At 49.2% G+C, this 23,367-nt stretch overlaps 4 protein-coding genes across 4 annotated transcripts; 2 read left to right on the top strand and 2 right to left on the bottom strand.

Moving 5' to 3' along the window:
* Window positions 1-214: 214 nt before the first annotated feature.
* LOC119122864 (transcription factor HES-5-like) lies at window positions 215-1,066 on the bottom strand. The gene is made up of 2 exons (XM_037251493.1): window positions 666-1,066; window positions 215-577 (listed from the first exon to the last, which is right to left on the bottom strand). Exons 1-2 carry the CDS (start codon window positions 765-767, stop codon window positions 245-247), a joined length of 435 nt encoding a protein of 144 aa, XP_037107388.1. The 5' UTR covers window positions 768-1,066; the 3' UTR covers window positions 215-244.
* Window positions 1,067-3,960: 2,894 nt separating this feature from the next.
* Window positions 3,961-5,329, top strand: LOC119122863 (transcription factor HES-5-like). The gene is made up of 2 exons (XM_037251492.1): window positions 3,961-4,061; window positions 4,150-5,329. Exons 1-2 carry the CDS (start codon window positions 3,987-3,989, stop codon window positions 4,507-4,509), a joined length of 435 nt encoding a protein of 144 aa, XP_037107387.1. The 5' UTR covers window positions 3,961-3,986; the 3' UTR covers window positions 4,510-5,329.
* Window positions 5,330-5,617: 288 nt separating this feature from the next.
* LOC119122861 lies at window positions 5,618-12,537 on the bottom strand. The gene is made up of 7 exons (XM_037251489.1): window positions 12,266-12,537; window positions 10,196-10,416; window positions 10,004-10,106; window positions 9,830-9,925; window positions 9,209-9,726; window positions 8,594-9,012; window positions 5,618-8,359 (listed from the first exon to the last, which is right to left on the bottom strand). The coding sequence occupies exons 1-7, from the start codon at window positions 12,305-12,307 to the stop codon at window positions 7,461-7,463; spliced, it is 2,298 nt and encodes a 765-aa protein (XP_037107384.1). The 5' UTR covers window positions 12,308-12,537; the 3' UTR covers window positions 5,618-7,460.
* Window positions 12,538-14,565: 2,028 nt separating this feature from the next.
* On the top strand, window positions 14,566-23,221 carry LOC119122784 (ATR interacting protein). The gene is made up of 20 exons (XM_037251357.1): window positions 14,566-14,897; window positions 15,226-15,545; window positions 15,685-15,767; window positions 15,845-16,015; window positions 16,311-16,414; window positions 16,568-16,686; window positions 16,766-16,840; window positions 16,929-17,067; window positions 17,177-17,308; window positions 17,547-17,739; window positions 17,817-17,879; window positions 17,956-18,104; window positions 18,268-18,404; window positions 18,514-18,605; window positions 18,691-18,765; window positions 18,844-19,129; window positions 19,346-20,339; window positions 20,448-20,649; window positions 21,452-21,540; window positions 23,183-23,221. The coding sequence occupies exons 2-17, from the start codon at window positions 15,227-15,229 to the stop codon at window positions 19,417-19,419; spliced, it is 2,211 nt and encodes a 736-aa protein (XP_037107252.1). The 5' UTR covers window positions 14,566-14,897; window position 15,226; the 3' UTR covers window positions 19,420-20,339; window positions 20,448-20,649; window positions 21,452-21,540; window positions 23,183-23,221.
* Window positions 23,222-23,367: the final 146 nt, after the last annotated feature.

The following is a 23,367-nucleotide window of genomic DNA, read 5'->3' as shown; positions in this document are numbered from 1 at the left end:
AACATGCACAACAAGATATTATTATTGCTGTTGTTTCCATAGGACATCAACCAGCAAGACAAAATGATCAATATGATCAATAACAAATGAACATTTTCATATTTGAAAATATACGGAAAAGAAGAAAATTGCAATCAGATGTGATAAATGCATCATGCATAACAAAAGATATTCCGTCGATAGTTTCCATCGGAAATAAAACAAGTTGTCATGAGAACGGCTCATGGGAGTCAGTTGAGTCGGTCTACCAGGGCCTCCAGGGGACGCTTTGGGACGAGCGCTCCTCCTTGCTGCTGCTGCTGCTGCTACCGCGGCCCGGAGAGCTGAGAGGAGACAAGTCTTCCTCTGCCACGCTCTTCTCCTCCAAGGAAAACCCGAGCCGGCCAAAGCGCGCCCCGGCCGGAGTGACGGACTGGAGTCTCCTGAGGACGCAAACGGTCATCTCCAGGATGTCCGCCTTCTCCATCTTGGAGTCGTTGTGCTGCCGGAGGAACTCGGCGGACAGGAGAGACTTGAGCTGCTCGATGCTGCTGTTGATTCGCTCTCGCCGGAACTTTTCCACCAGAGGCTTTCGAATCTGCACAGGGAACAAACCAGGATGAGGACGCTTGTCCAGCAGCGAGTGTGCGACGATGATGAAGAGGGGACGATGGAGATGAACGTACCTTGTGAGTGGGAGTCAGTGAGTCTTGCAGAGAGATTGCAGGTGCCATGGCTGGATGCATTTGTGTGCTGTCCATGCACAGTGTGTTCTCCCTGCTCTTCATGCCTCCTACTTATAGTCCCGCATCTCCATATCAATGTGGGCCTCTGCGCTTTCTCACGCTGGCAGGCAGCCAATCAGACAGCAGCGTGGGGGGGCACAATAGTTACGTCTCAGGGGAGCAGCTGGACCACTGCAAGGGACCTAAGGGAGGCTTTGTGAGGGCTCTGGTGGGAAAGTGCTGACCCTGTAGAGAGCACATCTGCTGCCATCAATGACTTTGACCTGCCACACGCCATTATGAGTCTTCGTGACGTCAAACAGGGAGAACGCATTCCTCTATGTGCATCCTTAAGAAATAACCAGTCGGGTCATTTTTTTATATCAGTGGGAGTTGTGTGTTTTGACCTGTCAAAATGGTCGAGTTAAAATATCTCCTCGTCGGTAAGGAAAGTGTCGCATTTATTTTCGCATCGGTGCTCACGTGTCGCCTAAAAGTCAGTTGCAGATTACCTCCGTTTGTTGTTTTCAAAAAGAGGCAGGTGGTTTTGAAAGGCGAGGTATGGGAAAAAAGTAAGGAGTAATCACAGTTTTCGATCCGTCAATGTGAACGATATTAGCAGAGTGCCTCGAAACACATTTTCAAACACGTGTGTGTTGTTCACGTGTTGACGATCCACTTGTTGCTCACGAGACACGTCGGTGGGAAGCGCTCGCGAGCCCGCGGGCCAAAGTTGACCCCACACGCCAAACGCTCCGCTTAGCTGACTGCACGAAAGGGGCAAACCGATGGGCTGCATAATGACGTGCGCTTGCATTGTGGCCGCTATGGGAAAGCGCGCCAGAGTCTCTCTCAGGGCAGATGATCGACATTAGAAGATGACCTTTGACCTCTGAGATGAGCACACAATCCTCAGCACATCAATATGACAATCGTAAATGACAACAAGAATTAACAGATAGAAAATGAGTCAGCAACGAAAAACAACTAAAAAATCTTCTTGACATTGTAGTAAAGAACATTTTGCACGTCGTTTTTACAAACTGACAATATTTCGCCTGTGTCCCGTTTTTGCTCTGTAAGTTTTCTTTTCTACCTGATCTGGTCAAACCGGTTCCTTGCGTCTACCAATCAGCTGGCCCAGCCACTTGCCTATTGTCCAGGTGTGCCTTGCGCTTGCGTCGCTTTGCTTGTATTGAATTCACTGGTTTGGGGCGCCACCAGCAGGCCGCTGTTCTCCAAACTCCAAAGGGATTTGGCACGCTTCAGGAAACAGCTGCTGTCATCGGCCAATGGCGCCCGTTCCCTCCAGATGTCATCCTGTGTGGGTGTGTGTGTTTGTGTGTGTGACTCCATTGACACGTGGGAAAGCGGTGACCCTGAGAGAGCACATCAATAGCTTTGACCCGGCACACGCCATGATAATGCTGGTTGGGAGTGGGGGGGATCGCTACCACAACTGATGATGAGAAACAGTGAAGAAAAAAAAATCCATACAAAACTTAACGGTCTCACAATTAGCAACTAATCAATGATCAGATGAATTGTTGATTGTTTTGAGAATCAAGCAATCGTTTGGTGCCATCGCCAAACTTAATTTTCTGACATGTTATGGACCAAACCTGGAATTGAATGATGATGAATTTATGGGAAAAGAATGGCATCGCTATTGTCTTGTTACTGAGTTACTGTTTTTAAAACTCAAACGCACTCAGACATTTGAAGGTCGCTACTGAGGCCATTATGCCAAGATGCTAACAGATGCACGTGCAAATCGGATGGACGTCAGGGTGTGTGTGTGTGAAGTCGCGTCTCCGGGGCTTTTGTCCCAGGGGGATTCCTCAGGGAGGGCCCCCCTCCTCCGGTTCCCACACTTCCACCAACGCACGCAAGCGTGTCTCATTAGGCGGGCGCCACTAAACACACCCGCAGGGACGCCATGACGGACAAACTTGATTTTTAGTCAACTTATTGTTTGTGTTGCGGGACTTTGGTTCTTGTGGCGCTTGTCAGGCATGCAGCAGTCTGATGGTGACTGCTGGGACTTACGAGCAGAAGCTCCGGGCCGCTTTCCCACACACGCTGCTTCAAAAGCAAGCCCAAAGACACGGACGGGCATGAAGGCTGATCGGGTTACACACACACACACACACACAAAAGGGGACATCTGGAGGGAACGGGCGCCATTGGCCAATGACAGCAGCTGTTTCCTGAAGTGTGCCTATTCCCTTTGGAGTTTGGAGAATAGCAGCCCGCTGGTGGTACCCTCATCACGACGCACTTTCACACGCTCGTCATGTCAGGCTTTCAAAATGAGCCAATATAGAACAACAATGATCAACATCTTTGCCTGTTGTCTGGCAAGACACAGACCAAAGCAGGAATAACCAAGTTATGTTAGTATCTTCTGCACTTTCAATTTGAAATAATGTCCTGTTGGAAAAACGGGATGGAAATTACAAGTGTCTGAATGTATTCATTAAAAACGTGTGTTTAAAAACCAAACACACGTGCTAAGATAGCAGATGTGACATTGTAGCTAGGTAGTTAAATTGGGTTCTAGTTGGATCCTGATTGTGTGCTCATCCCATAACCAGAGGTCAAAAGTCAGCTTCAATTGTCGCTCATCCGCCCTGAGAGAGACTCTGGCGCGCTTTCCCACAGCGGCCACAATGCGAGCGCGTGTCATTATGCAGCCCATCAGTTAGCCCCATTCACGCCGTCAGCTAAGCGGAGCGTTTAGGCGTGTGGGGTCAACTTTGGCCCGCGGGCTCGCGAGCGCTTCCCACCGACGTGTCTCGTGAGCAACAAGTGGATCGTCAACACACGTGAACAACACACACGTGTTTGATAAACGTGACACTTTCCTTCCCGACGAGGAGATATTCGACCTCGACTATTTTGACAAAGGTCAAATCAGACACATCACACAACTGATATAAAAATGACTCGACTGGTTATTTCTTAAGGATGCACATAGAGGAATGCGTTCTCCCTGTTTGACGTCACGAAGACTCATAATGGCGTGTGGCAGGTCAAAGCCATTGATGGCAGCAGATGTGCTCTCTACAGGGTCAGCACTTTCCCACCAGAGCCCTCAAAAAGCCTCCCTTAGGTCCTTTGCAGTGGTCCAGCTGCTCCCCTGAGACGTAACTATTGTGCCCCCCCACGCTGCTCTCTGATTGGCTGCCTGCCAGCGTGAGAAAGCTCAGAGGCCCACATTGATATGGAGATGCGGGACTATAAGTAGGAGGCATGAAGAGCAGGGAGAACACACTGTGCATGGACAGCACACAAATGCATCCAGCCATGGCACCTGCAATCTCTCTGCAAGACTCACTGACTCCCACTCACAAGGTACGTTCATCTCCATCGTCCCCTCTTCATCATCGTCGCACACTCGCTGCTGGACAAGCGTCCTCATCCTGGTTTGTTCCCTGTGCAGATTCGAAAGCCTCTGGTGGAAAAGTTCCGGCGAGAGCGAATCAACAGCAGCATCGAGCAGCTCAAGTCTCTCCTGTCCGCCGAGTTCCTCCGGCAGCACAAAGACTCTAAGATGGAGAAGGCGGACATTCTGGAGATGACCGTTTGCGTCCTCAGGAGACTCCAGTCCGTCCCTCCAACCGGGGCACGCTTTGAACGACTCGAGTCTTCCTGTGAGAACAGTGTGGCGGAGGAGGACTTTTCTCCTCCCAGCTCTCCGGGCCGCGGCAGCAGCAGCAGCAGCAGCATCAGCAGCAGCAGCAGCAGCAGCAGCAGCAGCAAGGAGTGCTTGTCCCACAGCGCCCCCTGGAGGCCCTGGTAGACAGACTCGAGTGACTCCCATGAGCCGTTCTCATGACAACTTGTTTTATTTCCAATGGAAACTATCGACGGAATATCTTTTGTTATGCACGATGCATTCATCACATCTGATTGCAATTGCAATTTTCTTCTTTTCCATATTTTTTCAAATATGAAAATGTTCATTTGTTATTGATCATATTGATCATTTTGTCTTGCTGGTTGAGGTCCTATGGAAACAACAGCAATAATAATATCTTGTTGTGCATGTTGCATAAAGAGTCTGATTGCCTTGACAATCATTATTAACCATTTGTGAATCTTTTCATGTATTCTTACAGGATCATGTTACTTCTGATCATATTGATCTCCTACTTTGTGTTGGAGGAATTTTCCAATAGGGAAAAAATAGCAAAGCATCTTTTGCAAGAATGTTTTTCATGCATGTTGTATGATCTATTCTGGTGAATCTCACTACTTGAGATTTGAATTATGACTGAATTATATTTGCATTTTGTGAAAGAATCCATTAAGACATGCAATCACTGTTGTTTAGTGATAATATTTTTCATTTGTCATGCCATGATGATGTATTATTATTTTGTCCTTTCTGTGGACATCAAGTTATGATCTGTTTTAAGGTCAATGAATAATAGTCTTTTATTCATAAAAGCTTTGAGTTGAAAAACAGTATGATCTGTTGCAATGTTATTGTTGCAAAGTAACAAATGTATAATTAGTTTTTTTAGTCTTGAGTAGACTTGTGTTCTTACGTTGTGATGCATCATCACTTGCTGCAATATGGCTTATTGAGCAATTAAAAAAACATTGTAATGTGAAAATATGTTGTCATTTATGTCATTTTCATACAAGTCAAAGCAGCAGCCGCTTGTGATCCACAATTAACCTAGCAAACTGTTTAATTTAAAAACGTGTGCGCTGTGGATAGACAGTTCTTTTAGCTTTTGAGAGCATGCTGGTACTTAAGACCATATTTGTAAAAAGAAACTCATTTATTTCACACACAAAAAAAATCCAATCTGAATCTGCCTGAGGTCTAAATGACTCCAGCCATGTGTCGCTGTTGCCGCATGGGTTAACACAGAACAGAACCAGAGGGCCACAGCTAATTAAAATCTCTTATTTATTCTTATTCTTATTACCACACATACATCGTATTCCAAAAGGTACGCTGTGAAGATGCTGTAGGCTCAAATGGATGGATGAAGGATGGGTGGACAGATGAACTGATGGATGGAGGGAGGGGTGGATGAGTGTGCCGTGGCCCAGCAGCGAGACTTTCCGCTCCAGTGTGCTTTGAATTTCGCATCACATGAGGAACCGCTATTGGACGTGCTATTCTCAGCCCCTCTGTCCTTGTGTTAGTTGTAAGAGAGCAGGATGGAAAAAAAAACATCTATTATTCATAGTGTTTTGCGTCACAGGCCGGGATGAGAGAGACCCAGTGATATTTATTTATTTTATACGCAAGTAGGGATTGGTGGTGAGGAAGTATGATTAAATGATAAATAGTTTGGAAGACGGCATCATTCGTCCGAGTCTTGCTAGAAAAAAAAAAGAGCTGGAACTATCGTGTCAATGCAATTTATGTACAGCCTCCAAATCAACAGCAATAGTTGTACAGAATCAAACATGAAAGCTTCACATCTTGTTTCTACCGGCACCGTCTTCACCAGTACCCCGCTGGCTGCATGTGACCAAATCAATATATACGCAAGTACGCACGACTGAGTGACACAAAACAACAGTCAAATTTAATTAGGAGACAAGAATAATCACACAATTTGTGTTCACTTGAAGAAAAAAACAAATCGGAGTCCCATCTTTCTGGAAAGCAGACCATGTGCAATAAAATCTTTAAAGATTACCAAAACAAATGCAGTACAGTAAGAAAAATATTGAAATATGTTCAAACACGTCAAGTGTTTTTTTTTTTTTTTTTTGAATGATAGTTGATAAATAAAACATCAACACACACGCACGCACTCACACACGCACGCACGTGTTCTATCTACAGTCATCCACTGGCCTCGGTCCCTGTGAGAGAGCGATAGGTAGGGAAAACCTCTTATAACTTTGTAGAAAACGAAAAATGTGCAAAAATCGTTTGTTATCTTAGGTCCCTCTTGATATATAAATATCTACAAGGATCTTTGTGCAGCTTTTTTTGGGGGGGGGGGTCTGCCTTTAAAATTGCAGCACTGAGACTGAGGTATTATTGCACGATATCCTACCTGTACCTTTGACCTGCCGACGCATGGAGATCCAAGCAGCTTGATGCGCACCAATCCTTTCAGTCCGTGCATTGTTTGTCAGTAAACATGTGGGCAGGTACGGTGTGTAAACACGTAGCCGCGTCAAGCCAGATGTGCCGTATGCAGCACGTCTCAAAAACAACACAAATGTAAATTGCTTGCACAATTTTTTGTTGTTGTTGGTTTATGACACAATCCCAGCTGCTCTGAAATGTTGCTTTTGTTGCAAATAGTAGCATTTTAGGTCATCGGCGATGAGCAATCTGAGGAAAGCTGTTTGTTTCAATATCAAATTCAAAAAAACAGCGGCCCAATCGGAGCAAAATCAAATATTTATGAGAATCCGATCATTGAAGCCCAAATAAAAAAGTAGCAAACATATTTCAAGAGGATGAAAAGTTAAACAAATAAAATGAAATGGTGCCAAAAGTAGACTTTTTGCTTGGTGGCGTGTCATGACGTGAGATTTTTCTAATGCTCAATAAAGTTTGAGCAACATCGCTCGATGGGACTTTGTGTGTGACCCTTCCACGAGGATCAACATAGAAATATAAGTTGAAAAAAGGTGCTGAAAGGTTATGTACCCTGGGGTGCTTGTGTGAATTTGGTCAACAACAGTGCTGCTAAAGTTCTGAGACCGCCTGCGCATTACGATCAGACACCCGCAAAGGATGAGGGGTGGAGGGGTTAGTTCATTTTAGACGGTGGTGACAGTGAGCAGGGGGCTATGTGCCAGCAGGGGGTGCTCGTGGCTGTCCAGCCGGGTCCCGTGTGTCAGCAGCTCCTCCACCGTGGTCCAGTCGTCCAACATCTTGCGGTTCCTCAGACGACTCAGCTTCCTCTGGCTCATTTCCAGCACCGTGTTGCACCGTCCGTCCGTCAGCGTACCGCCGGCCCGGCCGTCCGGCATGGGGGAGCGGGGCGGGCCTGAGCCCGGGCCGGAGCACGAGCCGCACAGTCCCCCTCCCCTGGCTTGCTGCTGCTTCTGCTCGCGGGCCAGCAGGAAGTGTTCTCGCCTCTCCGTCCGGCTCCAGTAGCGACCCAGCAGCATGTCGGCGCTGGTCTCCTCGTCCGTGCTCATCCCGCTGCGCTCGTCAGCCAGCTGCGACGCCCGGTCCCTCAGCAGCTGGTTCCTGGACACGCGTGAGGTCGTGCTGGCTTTGGGTTGTGCACCACAAGTCGGCGGCAGCGCCTCCATTTGGTCTTTCTTTGCATCTGAAGCAGAAAGAGGGGCCGCTCCCATGTGGCCCTCCAGGGTGCTGTAAAGGCCTCGGGCTCCTCCGCCGCCGCCCTGGGACTGGCGAGTTGCCGGCTTGGGCCAGGTGTCGTTGATGTCGCCCGGCTGGGTGAAGTGGAGCGGCCCCTGGAGTTGCTGCTGCTCCCTGCCTCCTCGGCTCCTTTGCATCTCTCGCTCCACTTCCTCTTGCATCTGTGCCTCTCTCTCCAGACTTTCCTCCATTTGTTCCCGTTCCATTTGGTCGTCTCGCTCCGCCGCCAGAGGGTCAGGCATCAAGCTCATTTGCTGCCACCAGTCATGGTGGGGGTTGGGGTTGGCATTGTAATGAAGCTCGTGAGCGCTGGGCACCCGGATGTGCACTGAGTGAAAGAGAAAAGAGGTCATATTTTCACCTGAGTTTGGCACGAGGGTATTCAAATGACACCTTTGGTGGCTCGTCATCTGTGAGTGGCCTGCAGAATAAACTCACAATAACTTTAAAAACAAAGGTGGGGGCAGTTATGCTTTGATTTTACGGGTTAGATGTGGCCCCTGGACTGCAAAGAGTTTGACAGCCACGGTTCAAAGAATATTTAGAGTGTGGCCCAGGGTACCTGGGTATCGCTGTGCAGAGAGCGGGGAAGCTAGAGTGGCCGCCCCCATCTGGGTTTCCTCCGGTAGCCCGGCCTGCAAGACGCCATGAGGAGAGATCCCTCCGCAGTGGTGCAGGGTGGCCGCGCAGTAGGAGGGCGAGGCCGGGTGGCTGGCCCTCCGCCGGTACTCTTGCTGCGGAGGACGGTGGTGCAGGGTGCGACTTCTCCTCAGCATCCCCAGCGAGGCGGAACCCTGGTGGTGCGGCTGCTGCACAGGAGCTAGCGGCCTCCGGTGGCTGGAGGGCGTGCTGCAAGTGGAGAGGACCGGGCCACTCACACGGGCCGTGTGGCCGTGGGAGGGGTTGAAGAGGGCCCCGCTGCTGGAGCTGTGGCGGTTCAGACAGGGACGGTCCGTTTTGTGGAACTGGACTGATGACACCCTGGAAACAATCGCCTTAGAATGAATGCGGTTGCATGAATGGTGTTCTGCTTCGTGGGCAGAACCACGATGGATGAGCGGTGAGTCGGCACATCTGTTCTGAGGATCGGGGTTTAAATCTTGGGGTTCGCATGTTCTGTATGATTGCAAAGTTTTTCTCCTACAAAGCATATACTATCGATTAACTCGGAACATACCGGAAAAGTCCACGGTTTGGCACGTCTAAGCCGCCGGCCCCAGCGGCCTCGTCCATCTCCATCTGCATGCGCTGACACGGCGGCTGCATGGTGAGCGTTTCGGGGATGGCCTCCAGCAGCTCGCGGTGGCTCATGGGGCAGCTGTCGCGTCGCTCGTGCCGCTCGCACGTCTCTCCCTGGTGCTGCAGCCTGGCGTTGTACAGCCGCATGCGCTTCTCTAGCATCCTCTGGAAGTGGCGGAACTCGCCGGTGCTGTAGAAGCCCGAGTCGCTGAGCTCCGACGACATGAAGGACTCGGAGGAAGGTGAGCCGCCGCCACCGGGTCCGAAGACCCCACAGCCGCCGGGGCCCAAGGCGCTGTGGGAGTGGCAGTCCTCCAAGCCGGCCTCCTCTGTCTCCAGGCCGGAGAGGTCACCTTGGTGGAGGGACCCGTCGGTCCAGCCCAGGCCGCTGTCCAGCTCGTGGTGGAGGGGCAGGAAGCCCAGAGGCTTGTCCAGCATGAAGTCGTCATCGTCCGTCTGCGAGGAAGACAGAGTGAGACGTTGTTGCCACGTTATCTGTGGTAAAGATGAATCCTCTTTTTCATGACCCTGCACTATGACAGAAACTCGGGCCTGTTACCTGGCTATGGTAGCCTTTGGGCTCGTCGAGGTTGACGTCGCAGCATCCCATCAGGCAGTTCTGCTGCTTGCTTCGCCGCCCACTCACTTCTGGATCCTGAGTGAGCCAGCGCCCATCAAAAGTGAATAAAAGGACGGACGGCTACGAGGCGTCCGTATCGATCCACGCCGTTACCTGGTGGCTCATGTCCACAGTGTCCCTCGGGGAGTTGGACAGGTACCCGTAGTGTCCTCTGTCACAGTGATCTTGCGGTAGAGACAAGTGGCCAAAATAATGTCTGGGAGGAAGGAAAAGAACTTTTACAGTTTTACAGCTTCATTTTTTTTTTGCAACTATCGAACGTGTGACAATGAAGGTGCCGCTCACCTGTCCTGATAGGTTGGGCTGGACGCTGACATTCTGGGCAGGGGCAGGTTGAGGTGCTGCAAGTTGAGGGGCAGGGGCTCCCAGGTGCCCCGGGGGTCCGCCTCCACACCGCCGCGGCCCCTCTGACTCTTCACCTGCATGGTGACGGGGAGCTGACTCGCCGCAAGGATGCGCAGGGCGTCCCGTTGACTCAAGTGCGCCAGACTGCGCCCGCCACTTAGCTGAAACCACAAAGGTGTTTATTTAAGGGAGGTGTTTAATTTGTATTCAGTTGATTATGCGCCCGGAATGTGAAGTGTTTATAGCAATTACAGACAATTAGTGGTACAACCTGCTATTTTCGGGAGCTGTGTGTCGTTGAGGGCTATTTATGGAGTTGAATGAATGACGTTTCTGGCTATTAAGAACTCTGGGGATCGAGAACCTGATCCGTATCCATTGCAATGGCTTTTGAGGAAAGCCTCTATTTGAGGAGAGGTGTTAATTTCTTGAAATGGGTGACACACCTGAACTCCAGAAAACCTGACCATTACTGTCAAGTCACTGGAAGCAGTCTTCACTATTATTGCTTCTTGGATGATTGTGCTCATGTGCTCCAGTTGCAGCTCGTGAGCTTTATCTTGTCTGGAGGCAAACAGCAGGCGTTCCCTACACTTCCTTCCTTCCTCCACCTCCTCTTCCTCGTCTTATTTTCATACGTGAAAACAAGCTCGCCGTGTTCTCGTCAGAGCTGAAAAAAGAAGCCCACCCTGTCACCATGATGTAATTGGCTGCTTTGCACATTTGAGAAGTGCGATTTAAGAATCTCGTCTTCTCGCAAGCGTGCCAGCGTTGCCCATTTAGTTGCGCCGCACACGACACACACACACACAAGCCGTCACCCACATTCGCAGCTACCATTTTAACCGCGCCACAGTCGACATTATGCAACTGGGTCAGAACGCGGCGTTCTGCCTACAGACGCGCACGCAGCCTTCTTTCTGGGTTTGCTGCAGCCGTGTGACGGGACGTGGTGGCGCACGCACGGACGCGCACGGCTCAACCCATCCAAGACGCATGAGCTGCTGCACAACACATCTACGTATGAGTCACCAACTTTTAGCTACACGCACACGCACGCTGAACAATTATTGAGGTCAATGCATTTATCAGCATGTTCATTGTTGAACTTAGTCATACTCAAAGTGCGTCCTTATATCTCGTCTACATTGAGCAGCTATCTTAGGGGCTCCAGGTAAAACAAAAATGCCTCCGCAAAAACAAACAACTCCTGCAATGGCCAGAAGAATGAATACCGGTCAGGTTATATTTCTCTGGTGGGCCGTTGGCCTTAATAATTGTCAATTTCAACATGCCTCCTCTAAAATAGTCATCAGAAGTGTAAATATTAGTCAGGTTCTTTTGAGCTGTTATGTGCCAGGGTGCGTCATCCACTTCAACAAATAAACGCCTCTTCTTAGGAAAGGAAATAACAGGTGGCAGCGCTCAGCTGCAGCAATAATCATATTTCCTCATGTCTGGCATAAATCAATGCATTGATCATTGTGACCATCCCTTTCATTAATAAACATTAGACGAATACGCTGAGTGAAAACGGAATATTATTGTCTTTTCAAGGCGGAATATTTGTGCTGAACATCATGAGATGTGTCCCTGATATTGTGGCGAGGCCGTGTACACGCACGTACACACACACGCACATGCACACACATAAACACACGCATACACACATGCACGCACACACACAAAGACTGATCTGAGAAGCACAAAATGGCTGACGGAGTGCATGTTTCTTTGCTATGAGCAGATGTACTGTAATGACCTGAATATGTGGTTGCATCTCGAATAAGTAGCAATCTCTCATGCATATATATATATATATATATATATATACATTTATATATATACATATATATATATATATATATATATATATATATATATATACATGAGAGATTGCTACTTATTCAAGATATATATGCGTACATACCCAGCCAACATGGAGAGCCATAGAATGCTCCCATTTCACTCACACCCCCCTTACCCAGATCTGGGCTCGGTGGTACTCACCGCTGGGTCGCCCACCCACGGTCCGGAGAGCCAGCAGCCCATAGTGGAAGATACAACAACGCCTGCTCTCCTCCTTGCGTGTGTTGTCTCGTCACAATTCTCCGGCGCACCCCTCGTCTATTTCCTCAGCATCTCCGCATCAAGTGCGTCCCGCCCCTCCCCCTCCTCCATCATCTTGGCTCTGAAAAACTCGCTGTCGAGCCCTCGAAAATCCATGTAGCACTGCGAAAGCCTGAAAGTGATGTGCAATGCTGGGAGTCGGAGAGGAGCTGGGGGGGGACACACGCATCACGGGGAAGAAGGAGATTGGCCGCCTCCTCGGACTGGGAGCCAATGGAGGGCTGCTGCGGGCTCCCTTTGGGATGTCAGCGCCTCCGAGGTAGAAGCGACGTGCGCAAAGAGGGGTTGCCTGGATGCAGAGACAAATGCAGAGGAAACACTTCATCCATCTTTGCAGAACGTGTATTTTTTTTTGCATCGTATGCAAAGATCATGTAAAATAGCCAAACCTGAGCTTTCATGTAGAGACACAGTCAATTAACAGTATCAATTAGATGACGTCAGGACCACCGTCTGGAATTTCCAGATGGGGAAAACTGCTTTCTTCAAAACAGGCCAGGAAATGTTTGTTAAATGCCATACCTCTGGCCCATATAAGGAATAATACCAATACAAAGTTAATCCAATGTCAGGTCAGAGATGCAAACATTGACCATGGGATGCTCACTTTTTCGGCCCTGTTGTGTTGAAAGCTGTTGAAGAGTTAAAATCTCTATTTTTGTGAACTGAGTAAAATGGTTTTTTTCTGACTCTCAATTTGGATATTCAAAGTGAAAAAACATCTGAATCAGAATCAGAATCTATAAATATATCAATATAAAATCATATATTTTATTGAAAAAGTCTTTCAAAGAGGTCATTCGAAAAGGCACGTTCAAATATTTTCACTCTACTACAAAATGACGTATTACGGTACACTGAAATGGTCATGAGCATTATGCTGTTGGCGTAGCTCTATTTTCCTGTCGATTCCATATAAAAAACAAAAATGAAGGAAGGGCTAATCTGCTGATATATCGCCGATGTGGCAATTTTGCAGGATCTCTGTGTGAAAGAGGCTGCTGCCTGTTCTTTCCAAATCACACTGCCTGTAAAACATGCAAATGTTGGGCCTTTTTCCACATGTTGCCATTCTGTAGACACAACACAAACTCAGAATGGGCGACAAAATCGGCCTGGCAATTTTCCACCTTTGCAAGTAGTATCAGATCCATAACAGAGGCGGGATAAAGTCACGCGTGCTCACAATGATACACCTTGCATGCATGAAGCCTTCTTTCGCAATTACCGATCCTGCCCTGGTGCTTTAGTTGCTATGGATACCAACTAAAGTAAATGTGTGTGTGCACGTGTGTGTGCGTGCGTGCGTGCGTGTGTGTGTGTGCATGTGCAGATGAGTGTGTGTGCAGATGTGTGTGTGTGTATGTGTGTAATGGCAGTAATGGATCACGGTGTCTTTCGCTGAGCTCTGCCACTTCTGAGCTAGAGAACGGAGGCGGGGAGAGAGAGAGAGAGATCGTGTGTATGCATGTATCTCCCTCTCTCACATGCACGCACACACAGTGTTTCAGACCTGCCTATGTCTATAAATGGAACACACAATTGCTGTTGCTGAGTGAGATGCACGGACACTCTCCTGTTTCTGAGGAGCAGGACAGCATCCAAGCAGCTCACTTGGGGGCAAACACAGTAAATACTCTTCAAGATAAATAACTATCAAATTCCCCACACATATATTTAACAGCAACACTGATCCAAAGCAGTAGTCTCACACTCGGGGGTGGTTTCTCTTCTCATAGCATTTAATAAACTGTTAAAAAGATCACCAGTGGCTGTAGCTTTCCTTTTCCACATTAAAATAATCATACAATTTTAAAAATGATTTAACAATAATAATAATAATAATAATAATAACAATAATAATAAAAATATAAAATATTCGGGTTAAAATTGGAGAGCACACATTAAAAACGAGTTCTAATGAGTAGTTTTAGGCTCAAATTGTTTACGAGCATCAATGGCTCATGAAACAGACGCTGTTTATTTTGTAAAGGACTTTACCGTGGTGTAATATAACCAATAAATACTATAAACGTGTTTTGAGGCTCCCTTTTTTTTCTTCACTTTTTTTTCCCTCAATCGGTACCGTTTGTCTCAACCAGGTACTCGTAGCAGAGTGTGTGGGCTCTTTTCTGATTGGTCGGGAAAAAAATCCGAGTCGTATTTTGATTGGTCAGATTAGCAGCCTGCTCTGGAGGGAGAAAAATGAAAGCTAGTTACTTCCTTTTGGTAGTCACGCTCTTTGTGTGGTTAGAACTTCTCAATAACGTCTTTAAAAAGTACATTAACTCGACGGACATTGTTTTAGTGACAGAGTGATGCGGATAGTCGGTGTACCAGTGGGTAGATATAGTTCAAACATCTTGTTGACGGGGATTGTGCTCCGTTAGCCGAGCAGCAGGCTAACCTGCCATTCAGAAGAAGTTTGGGTGGTAATTTGGTGGATGTGCTGATCAGAAGTTGACAGCATCGGACTCAAAGGTGACAACACATAACAAAAGATCACTAACATGTGAGTGTAGTGGTTTGATACACATTTTAAGCATACGCTTGGTTCAAACTGAGGCAACAGAGGCACCATTGCAATAATTAGCAGGCGGCCTCCACTTGCCCAAACAAAAACCTTTTGCGTATTATGTAAAGTATTTACGTGCATTTTATTGTTCTTTAACGTCTGCTTGTTTGAATCTTACAATATGCTAACATACATCAGCGAAACGTGAGCCCCGAGTTTGTTCAATACACCGCAACAAAAACATACACACGTGTGTACCATTGATTGTGGATTTGTGCTTTGGGCGACGTTCTTGAATGATCGCACGTGACTCTTTCACACGCAGCATGGCCTGGCCTCCCAGCAAGCGACTGCGAGGCCCGAACCACGATGTCCTAAGGGCTGATCCTGTCGAAGTCGATCCCTTTGGGGATGAAGAAGACTTCACTCAAGATGACCTGGACGAGATCGACATCATTGCCTCGCAGGCCATTGGCTTGGCGGCCGCGTCGGATTTTGTCTCCAAAGAGGTGAACAAACCTGAATGGGACAAAGCGCACTGGTCAGGATTCCATCCCTCTACCAGGCCGCCACTGGACAGAGAAAACGCGGGCGGTCAAGGTAGCAAGGGAGGACGTTTGGGGTCCCTTGACAGAGAGCCAACTGGTGGGTTTGTGCCAGCAATCTTTCTCCAAAACTGTGCACACACCTTTTGAGACATTCATGAGGTGTCTGTCATGTAAAATATGCGCCTTGCCTGGGAAACACTGATGTGATCCTCTTGGCTTTATTTGCGTGTGTTCAGGCAACAAGGCTGGGCAGACTGATGCCGAACGAGATGACTCCTACACCCTGCTGGAGGCTCAGCATGCGGATCTCCGGAGGAAGGTGAGCGGGCGCGTCTCAAAACGCCCAGTGTGGAGGATGAGCGCAGCAGCGTGACCTCTGCGGTGTCTTTGTGTCAGCTGAAGGAGGTGGAGGAGGAGATTGTGTCGAAAAACGGCGAGATCCGCCTGCTCCGGGACTCCCTAAAAGGAGCCCAGCAGGAGAAGGACACCCAGAGGCAGGCTCTGGCCCTGCTGGAGAAGCAGAAGCAGAGAGAGCAGAGCGATAAGGAAAAGGAGCTCCACAAGAAGGCAAGATTATTGAGGATGCACCTGATCACAGATCTGTCCTCTGCTAGTCACTGTTTTGTGGTATTTGCGTGCCGAGGCACCATGTTGAAATGAGTTGAGAGCCTTCGGCGAGATAAAAGTACTAGTGGTGCTTTGCCAAGATCTTGCTGTCATGTATTTGTTATGTTATGTTACGTTACGTTACGTTACGTTACGTTACGTTACGTTACGTTACGTTGCGCTGCGCTGCGCTACGCTACGCTACGCTACGTTACGTTACGTTACGTTATGTGACCCTGCGACGTTTTGAGCACAGGTTCAGTCGCTGCAGTCGGAGCTGCAGTTCAAAGAAGCCGAGATCAACCAGATAAAGAGCAAATTGCTGAGCGCCGACAGGGGCAAGTCGCCGTCGCTAAACAGGTCAGTCGTTCCGCTTCGTCCAGGCTCCACCGTGAGGTGTGAAAGGCGAGCTCAGGCCTGAAGAAAAAAGTGCGGAAATCATGTCGCACGCCTTAATCTGACACATCAAAAACGGGCACTCTAAGCATGTGTGTGTGTCTGTTTGTTGCTTAGCCCCAAAGTGCCCAACGGGCTTTCCCAGCTATCCGGCAGTGGCATCTCCTCCTTGCCGACGGGAAGCGGCTTTATCACCAAGGAGAGCCTCAAAACTCCCGGCAAGACGCGCAGAAACGGTGAGTGGCGGTAGCTGTCGTCCAGGGTGACGTTGCGCCGTGTCCCAACGGATGTTTCCGTGCCAATCTTGCAATGCAGAAGGACTTGACAAGCGGGAAGTAGCCGGGGCCGATCCGTTCCTGTCCGAGCGGCCGCCACACCGGCAGCACCCGGGTCTGTGCCGCACGTGGACCTTTGCCGCTCGCTCAGACTCTCTTCATTTCTTCGACTTGCCTTCCATTTGTGTTCCCTCGGCTCGTAGGTGGCGTCCTGTTGGGCTTGTTGCTGCAGCAGCCGCTGTCTCCCGGCAGTCTTTGCCTCTCGCACCTGCTGTCCGTCTGCCCGAGTGATGTCTACGTGGCGGCAGGGCCCAACTCAGCCACTGTTATGAGGGACATGAGGTCTGCCCCATACATGCAGGATTGTGTGTCGAGACATATTGTGTGATGTATGCGGGGCGCATGTCAACCGAACTTCGGCTTTCAGCTACTTTTCCGTGTTTGTGTGCAGGTCAACCGGTGCGGGCGGGAGTAAAGGCGGAGCCCTGCGAGCGACCCTCAGTCCAATCCAGAGTTTGGCCATAACGGGCCTCAACATGCTGAGTCAAAGCCAACCTGTTGCAGCAGAGGAGCAAGAAAATGGGTGCGCTGTTTACACAAGCGCGCTCCGTATCGCCCTCTAGTGGCCAATTGCTGTGCACGCCACACAGTACCCAATCTCACGGTGTAAGAGCTGTGCGGTGGTACCTTCACAGACATAATCAATTGAATTGAACTACAGCCCATCGATCTGTTCATTCTGCTGTCTCACCCCATGACTCATGCGCGTACCGTGTACATTCCTTCGAAATGTTGAAAATAAGCTGTGCGCGCGCTCTCAGATGTCCCGGGGCTGTGCTTCTCCTCCCGCTGCTGGACACGCACTTGTCCCGCCTCTGCCAGGCGCTGGATGCACGGGATGAGGCCTCCGGGTCGTCGACGGAGCGATGGGACGAGGCAGACATCGCTAGTGTGGAAGATGCGGGGATGGCGGCGCTGAGGATCCTCTACCTGCTGATAAACCACAGCCGGGAGGTGTGCTGACACGCCGCTCGTGCACGCGTGTGTGTGCGTGAACTGAGAAGCCCTTGGGTGCGCTTGATGTTCCTCAGGTGGTCCAGGCGCTTCTCCAGACACAGAGCGAAGCCGGCACGGAAAACAAGCTCCAGACTAAAGTATTGGGACACAGAAAGCGCAAAGTCCGCGGGGTGTTTTGCCACCATGATGATCATGGCCATTAATGAATCACAGACCGGCGCGACCGAGGCCCTCCGCTCCCACCATGGCTTGCTGCGCTCCGTGTTGCGCGTCCTTGATGGAAAGTTGGAGGAGATGGTGGTTAAAGCCGCGAAGGTCGCCGGTATGCTGATTGAGAGGACGCCGTATACGCATGCTGACAGGTAGCCGTTTTGTACTTTGGGAAATATGGATGGATGCATGCATGTCTATCACTATGTAATCATTCTAATTCTGAACATTAGTGGGGGGGGGGCGTAGTGTTTCTAAGTGGCTTTTACGATTTTTAAAAAGAAATAATGCACACGTTATCTGGCTGTCTGCCAGGTTGGCATGCGTGCTGCAGGCGCTGCGTGCGTGCGTGTTGGCCCACCGCAAGCCGCGTGTGCTCGCCGAGTGCACCGCCGCCCTGGTGCGCGCGTGCGACCACCACGCCCTGACTCGGCAACTCTGTTCCCATCATGGTGAGCTTTCATTCTCAGCAAAAGCTTTTCCTTTGGCTCCATTCTGTTCGATCTGCCATGTGACGCTGCGTCAATCTTGTGTGGCGAACACACTTGTGTGTCCGGGCAGAGCCCTGCGTCCTCCTGAAGCTGCTGCAGCACGTGCGAAAAAGACCCGTCAGGAAGGCGCCACACGCCGAGCTCACCCGGATGGCCTTGCAGGTGCTCGGCCGCTCCCGGCGGGAGGGAGGGACACTTTGCGGTCCTGTTGGAGACGACTCAAACGCTCTTCTTTCTTCTTTTCGAGGTGGTCCGATTGTTCAACCGCCTCAGTCAGACGGCAGAGAACTGGCAGAGCAGCAGCTGCCAGTGCTACATCGAGGTAACACACACATGGTGATGATGATGTACCCAGATTGGGCAAAACATTTGCCTCAGCGTCCTCGCGTGTGTGAGTCAGGTGGTTCAGACGTCGGTGCTCATTCTCCACCGTCAGTGGTTGGACCTCTACGACTCGGCAGAGCTGCCGGACACGTCGACCGACGCGTGCTCCTCGCGGTCGCCGCCCTGGTGGCGCAACCCGCCGGCGTCACTGCTGCGCGAATGCGTGCTCCTCCTTCACTGGCTGCTCCACCATCACGGCGGGTTCTCGGCCAGCTGCCGCCCGTTGCTGCACATGTACGACCAGGCCGTCCCGGCCCTACGTGACGTCCTCAAGAGGATCCCCGAGCTCAGCGAGAGCGAAGGTGAGCTCAAAATGAGGAGATGCATGCTTTTCCTCTCTTCCGTTGGGTGATTAAGAAGCCATAAAATGCTATGCATGTATGTCACAAGTAAATTGAATTTATTGACATTTTTTGAGTGTCAATTTAAAAAAAACAATAATCTACAGCTTTTGCGCAACATCACATTTTTGGATGTTTTGATGACTCAATTGAAACTTATTCCTTTTTGTTTGTCAGAGCTGGCCTTTGAGGAAATCTCCCGTCCGGAATGCGACGATACCGATGACATGGACACTGAGTCCGGCTCCTGATTGGGTCGCCTTGATGATGAACACTGTCTGTGCAATAAAGTCCAGTTGAGGCATAAAAAAACAGCAACCAGACTCGCATTTTAAAACAAGGCGTATGCTTTCAAATCACGGGAACCGGTTCCCCTCACAAATAATTTCCCCTTCCCGTACTTACAGTAAGAGTAGTGGCAGTAATTGTCAATTATCCCATATATAGCCTCCTCTGGTGTCATACCGTTTGAGCTTTGCACTTGCTGATTGCTGGCTTTTGCTAAATCAGCGGACGATGGAACACATCCCGATACTGTCGGAATGTCGTTCGGAGGATTGGGTGTAAAAAAAAATTTGAATCTGAAAAATGATGCTTCTATGTTTTGATTCTTGTTATGAGTGATTCTGGATTTCCGTTCTTTCCTGGGTGTGCGGCTCACAGCACAAACAGAAATGATAATTGAGGTTTTGTAAAGTCCCACGACAGTGAGTTTGCATACTGGGTTGTACGGAATGTAGACCTGTAACGGAGTCTACCGTGAGTAACTTTGCAGGAATGCAGCCCTCGTTAATTAAGGGGATTTGTTTGTTTTGTTTCAATGCGTGTCATTGTGATCCTTCCGCTTCCGTAACATCATTGCCAAAAAAAATAACAAAATACTCGTGCATCGATCATCTACTAGAAGAAATTTCTTTTGTCCAGATGCTTGAATCTAATTTAGAGGTTAAGTGTGCATGTCCCTGAAGTAATTTTACATTTTATTTGTCATCCAAAACCTCAAGATTATGGCTTTGGCACTAAACAAAACATTTTTGGCCAGCAGATGGCTTTTTTTTTTTGTTTTCCATTTTCCAGGCAGAACTCGTCAAGTGAGTCATGTGACATGTCAGCCAACATTTAAAAAGATGGCTCCTCCCTATCCTCCACATTGAACATCTCTACTGCAATGGTAACTGTTTGATTTTTTTTTTTACTCTCTTGTTTTCGCTCGCAAAATCATGCTTTATTCTAAAGGCGAACAATAACAACACTTTTGTGTATTTGTGTCACTCCGCAGATGACGTCTGCTCTTGGCTTGCTGCTCTTCATTTGTGGAATCGGCCAAGGAATCAGCCAACTGGCCCCTACCCCTGTGAGTCAAACTCGACTGTTCATGATGGATGACGAAGAATTGTTCAAAATGTACATTTATGAGATTTCAAATGTAACACCTTTTTCTTTCTCATTACAGCCTGATGCAAACCTGGTACAGTCGTACAGTATGTAACCTACCTGTGATTTAACTCATACTTGCTTCTGTGGTAATTATCTTGTCAGGTTTCTCTTATAAAGAGTCAAATTTCACCCTCAAGCAATGCTCCAACCATCAAATGTTGCACTGTGTACAAGATTTCAATTTTATCATGTTACCATCTCCTGGTTCTTGTATCTTGGCTGCTCGCTAAGTGACTATGCTAATAGTAACTACCAGAAGACGGTATTCCTAGTTGAACTATGCCAGAAAGATTGAGTACATAGCTGTGGAGCTTTCTCTGCTGGCTTGCAGATAAAGATGGAACCTCTACTCCCAATTGTCCCACCTCCCTTGGCACCCGGTAGCGTTGGACAAAATCTTTGTCGAATAAAGACGTCAGGAACTTAACAATATCGCCCGGACAAATTTCAGACTTGCTGTCTGTTCATTGATAGCTTCCTAAGACCTTTTGGTCTGGCTTCATCAACATGGCAAACAAATTTCATGTTGCTATGTAAAACTGCCTTTGGGGAGCTGAATTTGGGAACTTGAAGCTAAATGGAGCTACCTTGTGGCACACCTTGGTTGACTAGAAGGCGAGAAACTCACCAAGATATGTGAGGAATCAAGAAAGAGCTGTTCATAAAGACATTAAAGAATGTGAGGGCTGTTTAGACTTTGCAGAGGATTATCAACATATTTCATTGACACCTAACTGCTTTGGCGGCATCTGAGGGCTGCTCAGATTTTTATAGCTGACGTGTTGACTACTTTAGGTCGTAAGAAAGATTGGATTGAATGCAACTGGTTGACTTGTTTAGTTGCAGGTGACACCAGATGCCCTCCAGGCTGGGTTCAGCTGAACAATCGTTGTTTCATCCTCGAAGAGGCACAGCTGACGTTTGATGACGCAGAGGTCGGCAAGAGTTCCAGACACTGTTAACGTAGTACACTGTGATACAGTGCTTGTCACTCTTTATCACACTAATATCACACCACCTAATCATCCATCCATCCATCTTCTTCCACTTATCTGGGGTTGGGTCGCGGGGGCAGCAGCTTTAGGAGGGACTCCCAGACTTCCCTCTCCCCAGCCACTTCATCCAGCTCATCCCGGGGGATCCCAAGGCTTTCCCAGGCCAGCTGAGAGACATAGTCTCTCCAGCGCATCCTGGGTCGTCCACGGGGTCTTCTACCGGAGGGACATGCCCGGAACACCTCCCCAGGGAGGCATCCTGATGAGATGCCCGAGGCACCTCATCTGGCTCCTCTCAACGTGGACCAGCAGCGGCTCTACTCTGAGTATCTCCCGGATGGCCGAGCTTCTCACCCTATCTCTAAGGGAGAGCCCGGACACCCTGCGGAGGAAACTCATTTCGGACGCTTGTATCCGGGATCTCGTTCTTTCTGTCACGACCCATAGCTCGTGACCATAGGTGAGGGTAGGAGCGTAGATCGACCGGTAAATTGAGAGCTTTGCCTTTTGGCTCAGCTCTCTCTTCACCACGATGGACCGGGACAGAGTCCGCATTACTGCCAACGCTGCACCGATCCACCTGTCGATCTCGCGCTCCGTCCTGCCCTCACTCGTGAACAAGACCCCAAGATACTTGAACTCCTCCACTTGGGGCAGGATCTCATCCCCGATTTCGGAGAGGGCATTCCACCCTTTTCCGACCGAGGACCATGGACTCGGATTTGGAGGTGCTGACCCTCATCCCAACCGCTTCACACTCTGCTGCGAACCGCTCCAGTGAGAGCTGGAGATCACGGCTTGAAGAAGCCAACAGCACCACGTTGTCTGCAAAAAGCAGAGACGCAATGCTGAGGTCCCCAAACCGGACACCCTCAACGCCTAGAAATTCTGTCCATAAAAGTTATGAACAGAATCAGTGACAAAGGGCAGCCTTGGCGCAGGCCAACCCTCACTGGGAACGAATCCGACTTACTGCCGGAAATGTGGACTAAACTCTGACATCGGTGACACAGGGACCGAACCGCCCTTATCAGCTGGCTCGGCACCCCGTACTCCCGAAGCACCCTCCACAGAACTTCCCGAGGGACACAGTCGAACGCCTCCTCCAAGTCCACAAAACACATGTGGACTGGTTGAGCGAACTCCCATGCCCCCTCGAGGATCCTGCCAAGGGTGTAGAGCTGGTCCACTGGTCCACTGTTCCACGGCCAGGACGGAAGCCACACTGCTCCTCCTGAATCCGAGGTTCGACCTCCCGACGGAGCCTCCTCTCCAGCACCCCTGAATAGACCTTACCAGGGAGGCTGAGGAATGTGATTCCTCTGTAGTTGGAACACACCCTCCGGTCCTAAACCTTTCAGCAATTTGTTGCACACAAACTGAGTTCTTACAGGGTGCTATATTCCTTATTAATAAAAATGCAAATAGGGTTTTGTGGGCGAGGGACCAGATTTGTGGCTTTTTTTTTTTCTCTTCTCTGTGTGTTAAGTTCCAAACCTGATCACAGCATAAATGACATTTCTATCAGCAGGGAGCACTCTACTGTGCACAGATGTTGATGCTTTGTTCTTTGTCCAAACAGCTGTCCTGCAAGGATCTGGGTGGCAATCTGGCCTCCATCCGCAATGTTTTCGAGCAGGGCGTGGCCAATGAGTTCACGAAGCTGACTGAAACCAGTGTCTGGATTGGACTCTCTGCAAACTCTGTGAGCTCAAAACAACAACACCCTTCCCTCTCTTTTCAAAAGAGATCAACTTAAGACTGATT

Source organism: Syngnathus acus, chromosome 5, assembly GCF_901709675.1.
Source record: "Syngnathus acus chromosome 5, fSynAcu1.2, whole genome shotgun sequence".
NCBI classification, from domain to species: Eukaryota; Metazoa; Chordata; class Actinopteri; order Syngnathiformes; family Syngnathidae; genus Syngnathus; species Syngnathus acus.
This window is presented reverse-complemented; position numbering and strand designations above follow the sequence as displayed.

What these genes read in the sequence shown, in the direction of transcription:
- LOC119122784 (XM_037251357.1), top strand. Translation starts at nt 15,227, where the DNA reads ATGGCCTGGCCTCCCAGCAAGCGACTGCGAGGCCCGAACCACGATGTC. An exon ending in AAAAGGAGCTCCACAAGAAG is followed by an intron (nt 16,016 to 16,310) that starts GCAAGATTATTG and finishes TTTTGAGCACAG; the next exon opens with GTTCAGTCGCTGCAGTCGGA. An exon ending in AAAACAAGCTCCAGACTAAA is followed by an intron (nt 17,880 to 17,955) that starts GTATTGGGACAC and finishes AATGAATCACAG; the next exon opens with ACCGGCGCGACCGAGGCCCT.
- LOC119122863 (XM_037251492.1), top strand. Translation starts at nt 3,987, where the DNA reads ATGGACAGCACACAAATGCATCCAGCCATGGCACCTGCAATCTCTCTG. An exon ending in CACTGACTCCCACTCACAAG is followed by an intron (nt 4,062 to 4,149) that starts GTACGTTCATCT and finishes TTCCCTGTGCAG; the next exon opens with ATTCGAAAGCCTCTGGTGGA.
- LOC119122864 (XM_037251493.1), bottom strand. Translation starts at nt 767, where the DNA reads ATGAAGAGCAGGGAGAACACACTGTGCATGGACAGCACACAAATGCAT. An exon ending in CACTGACTCCCACTCACAAG is followed by an intron (nt 578 to 665) that starts GTACGTTCATCT and finishes TTCCCTGTGCAG; the next exon opens with ATTCGAAAGCCTCTGGTGGA.
- LOC119122861 (XM_037251489.1), bottom strand. Translation starts at nt 12,307, where the DNA reads ATGGGCTGCTGGCTCTCCGGACCGTGGGTGGGCGACCCAGCG. An exon ending in CGTGGGTGGGCGACCCAGCG is followed by an intron (nt 10,417 to 12,265) that starts GTGAGTACCACC and finishes TTGTGGTTTCAG; the next exon opens with CTAAGTGGCGGGCGCAGTCT. An exon ending in CTCTGCACAGCGATACCCAG is followed by an intron (nt 8,360 to 8,593) that starts GTACCCTGGGCC and finishes TCTTTCACTCAG; the next exon opens with TGCACATCCGGGTGCCCAGC.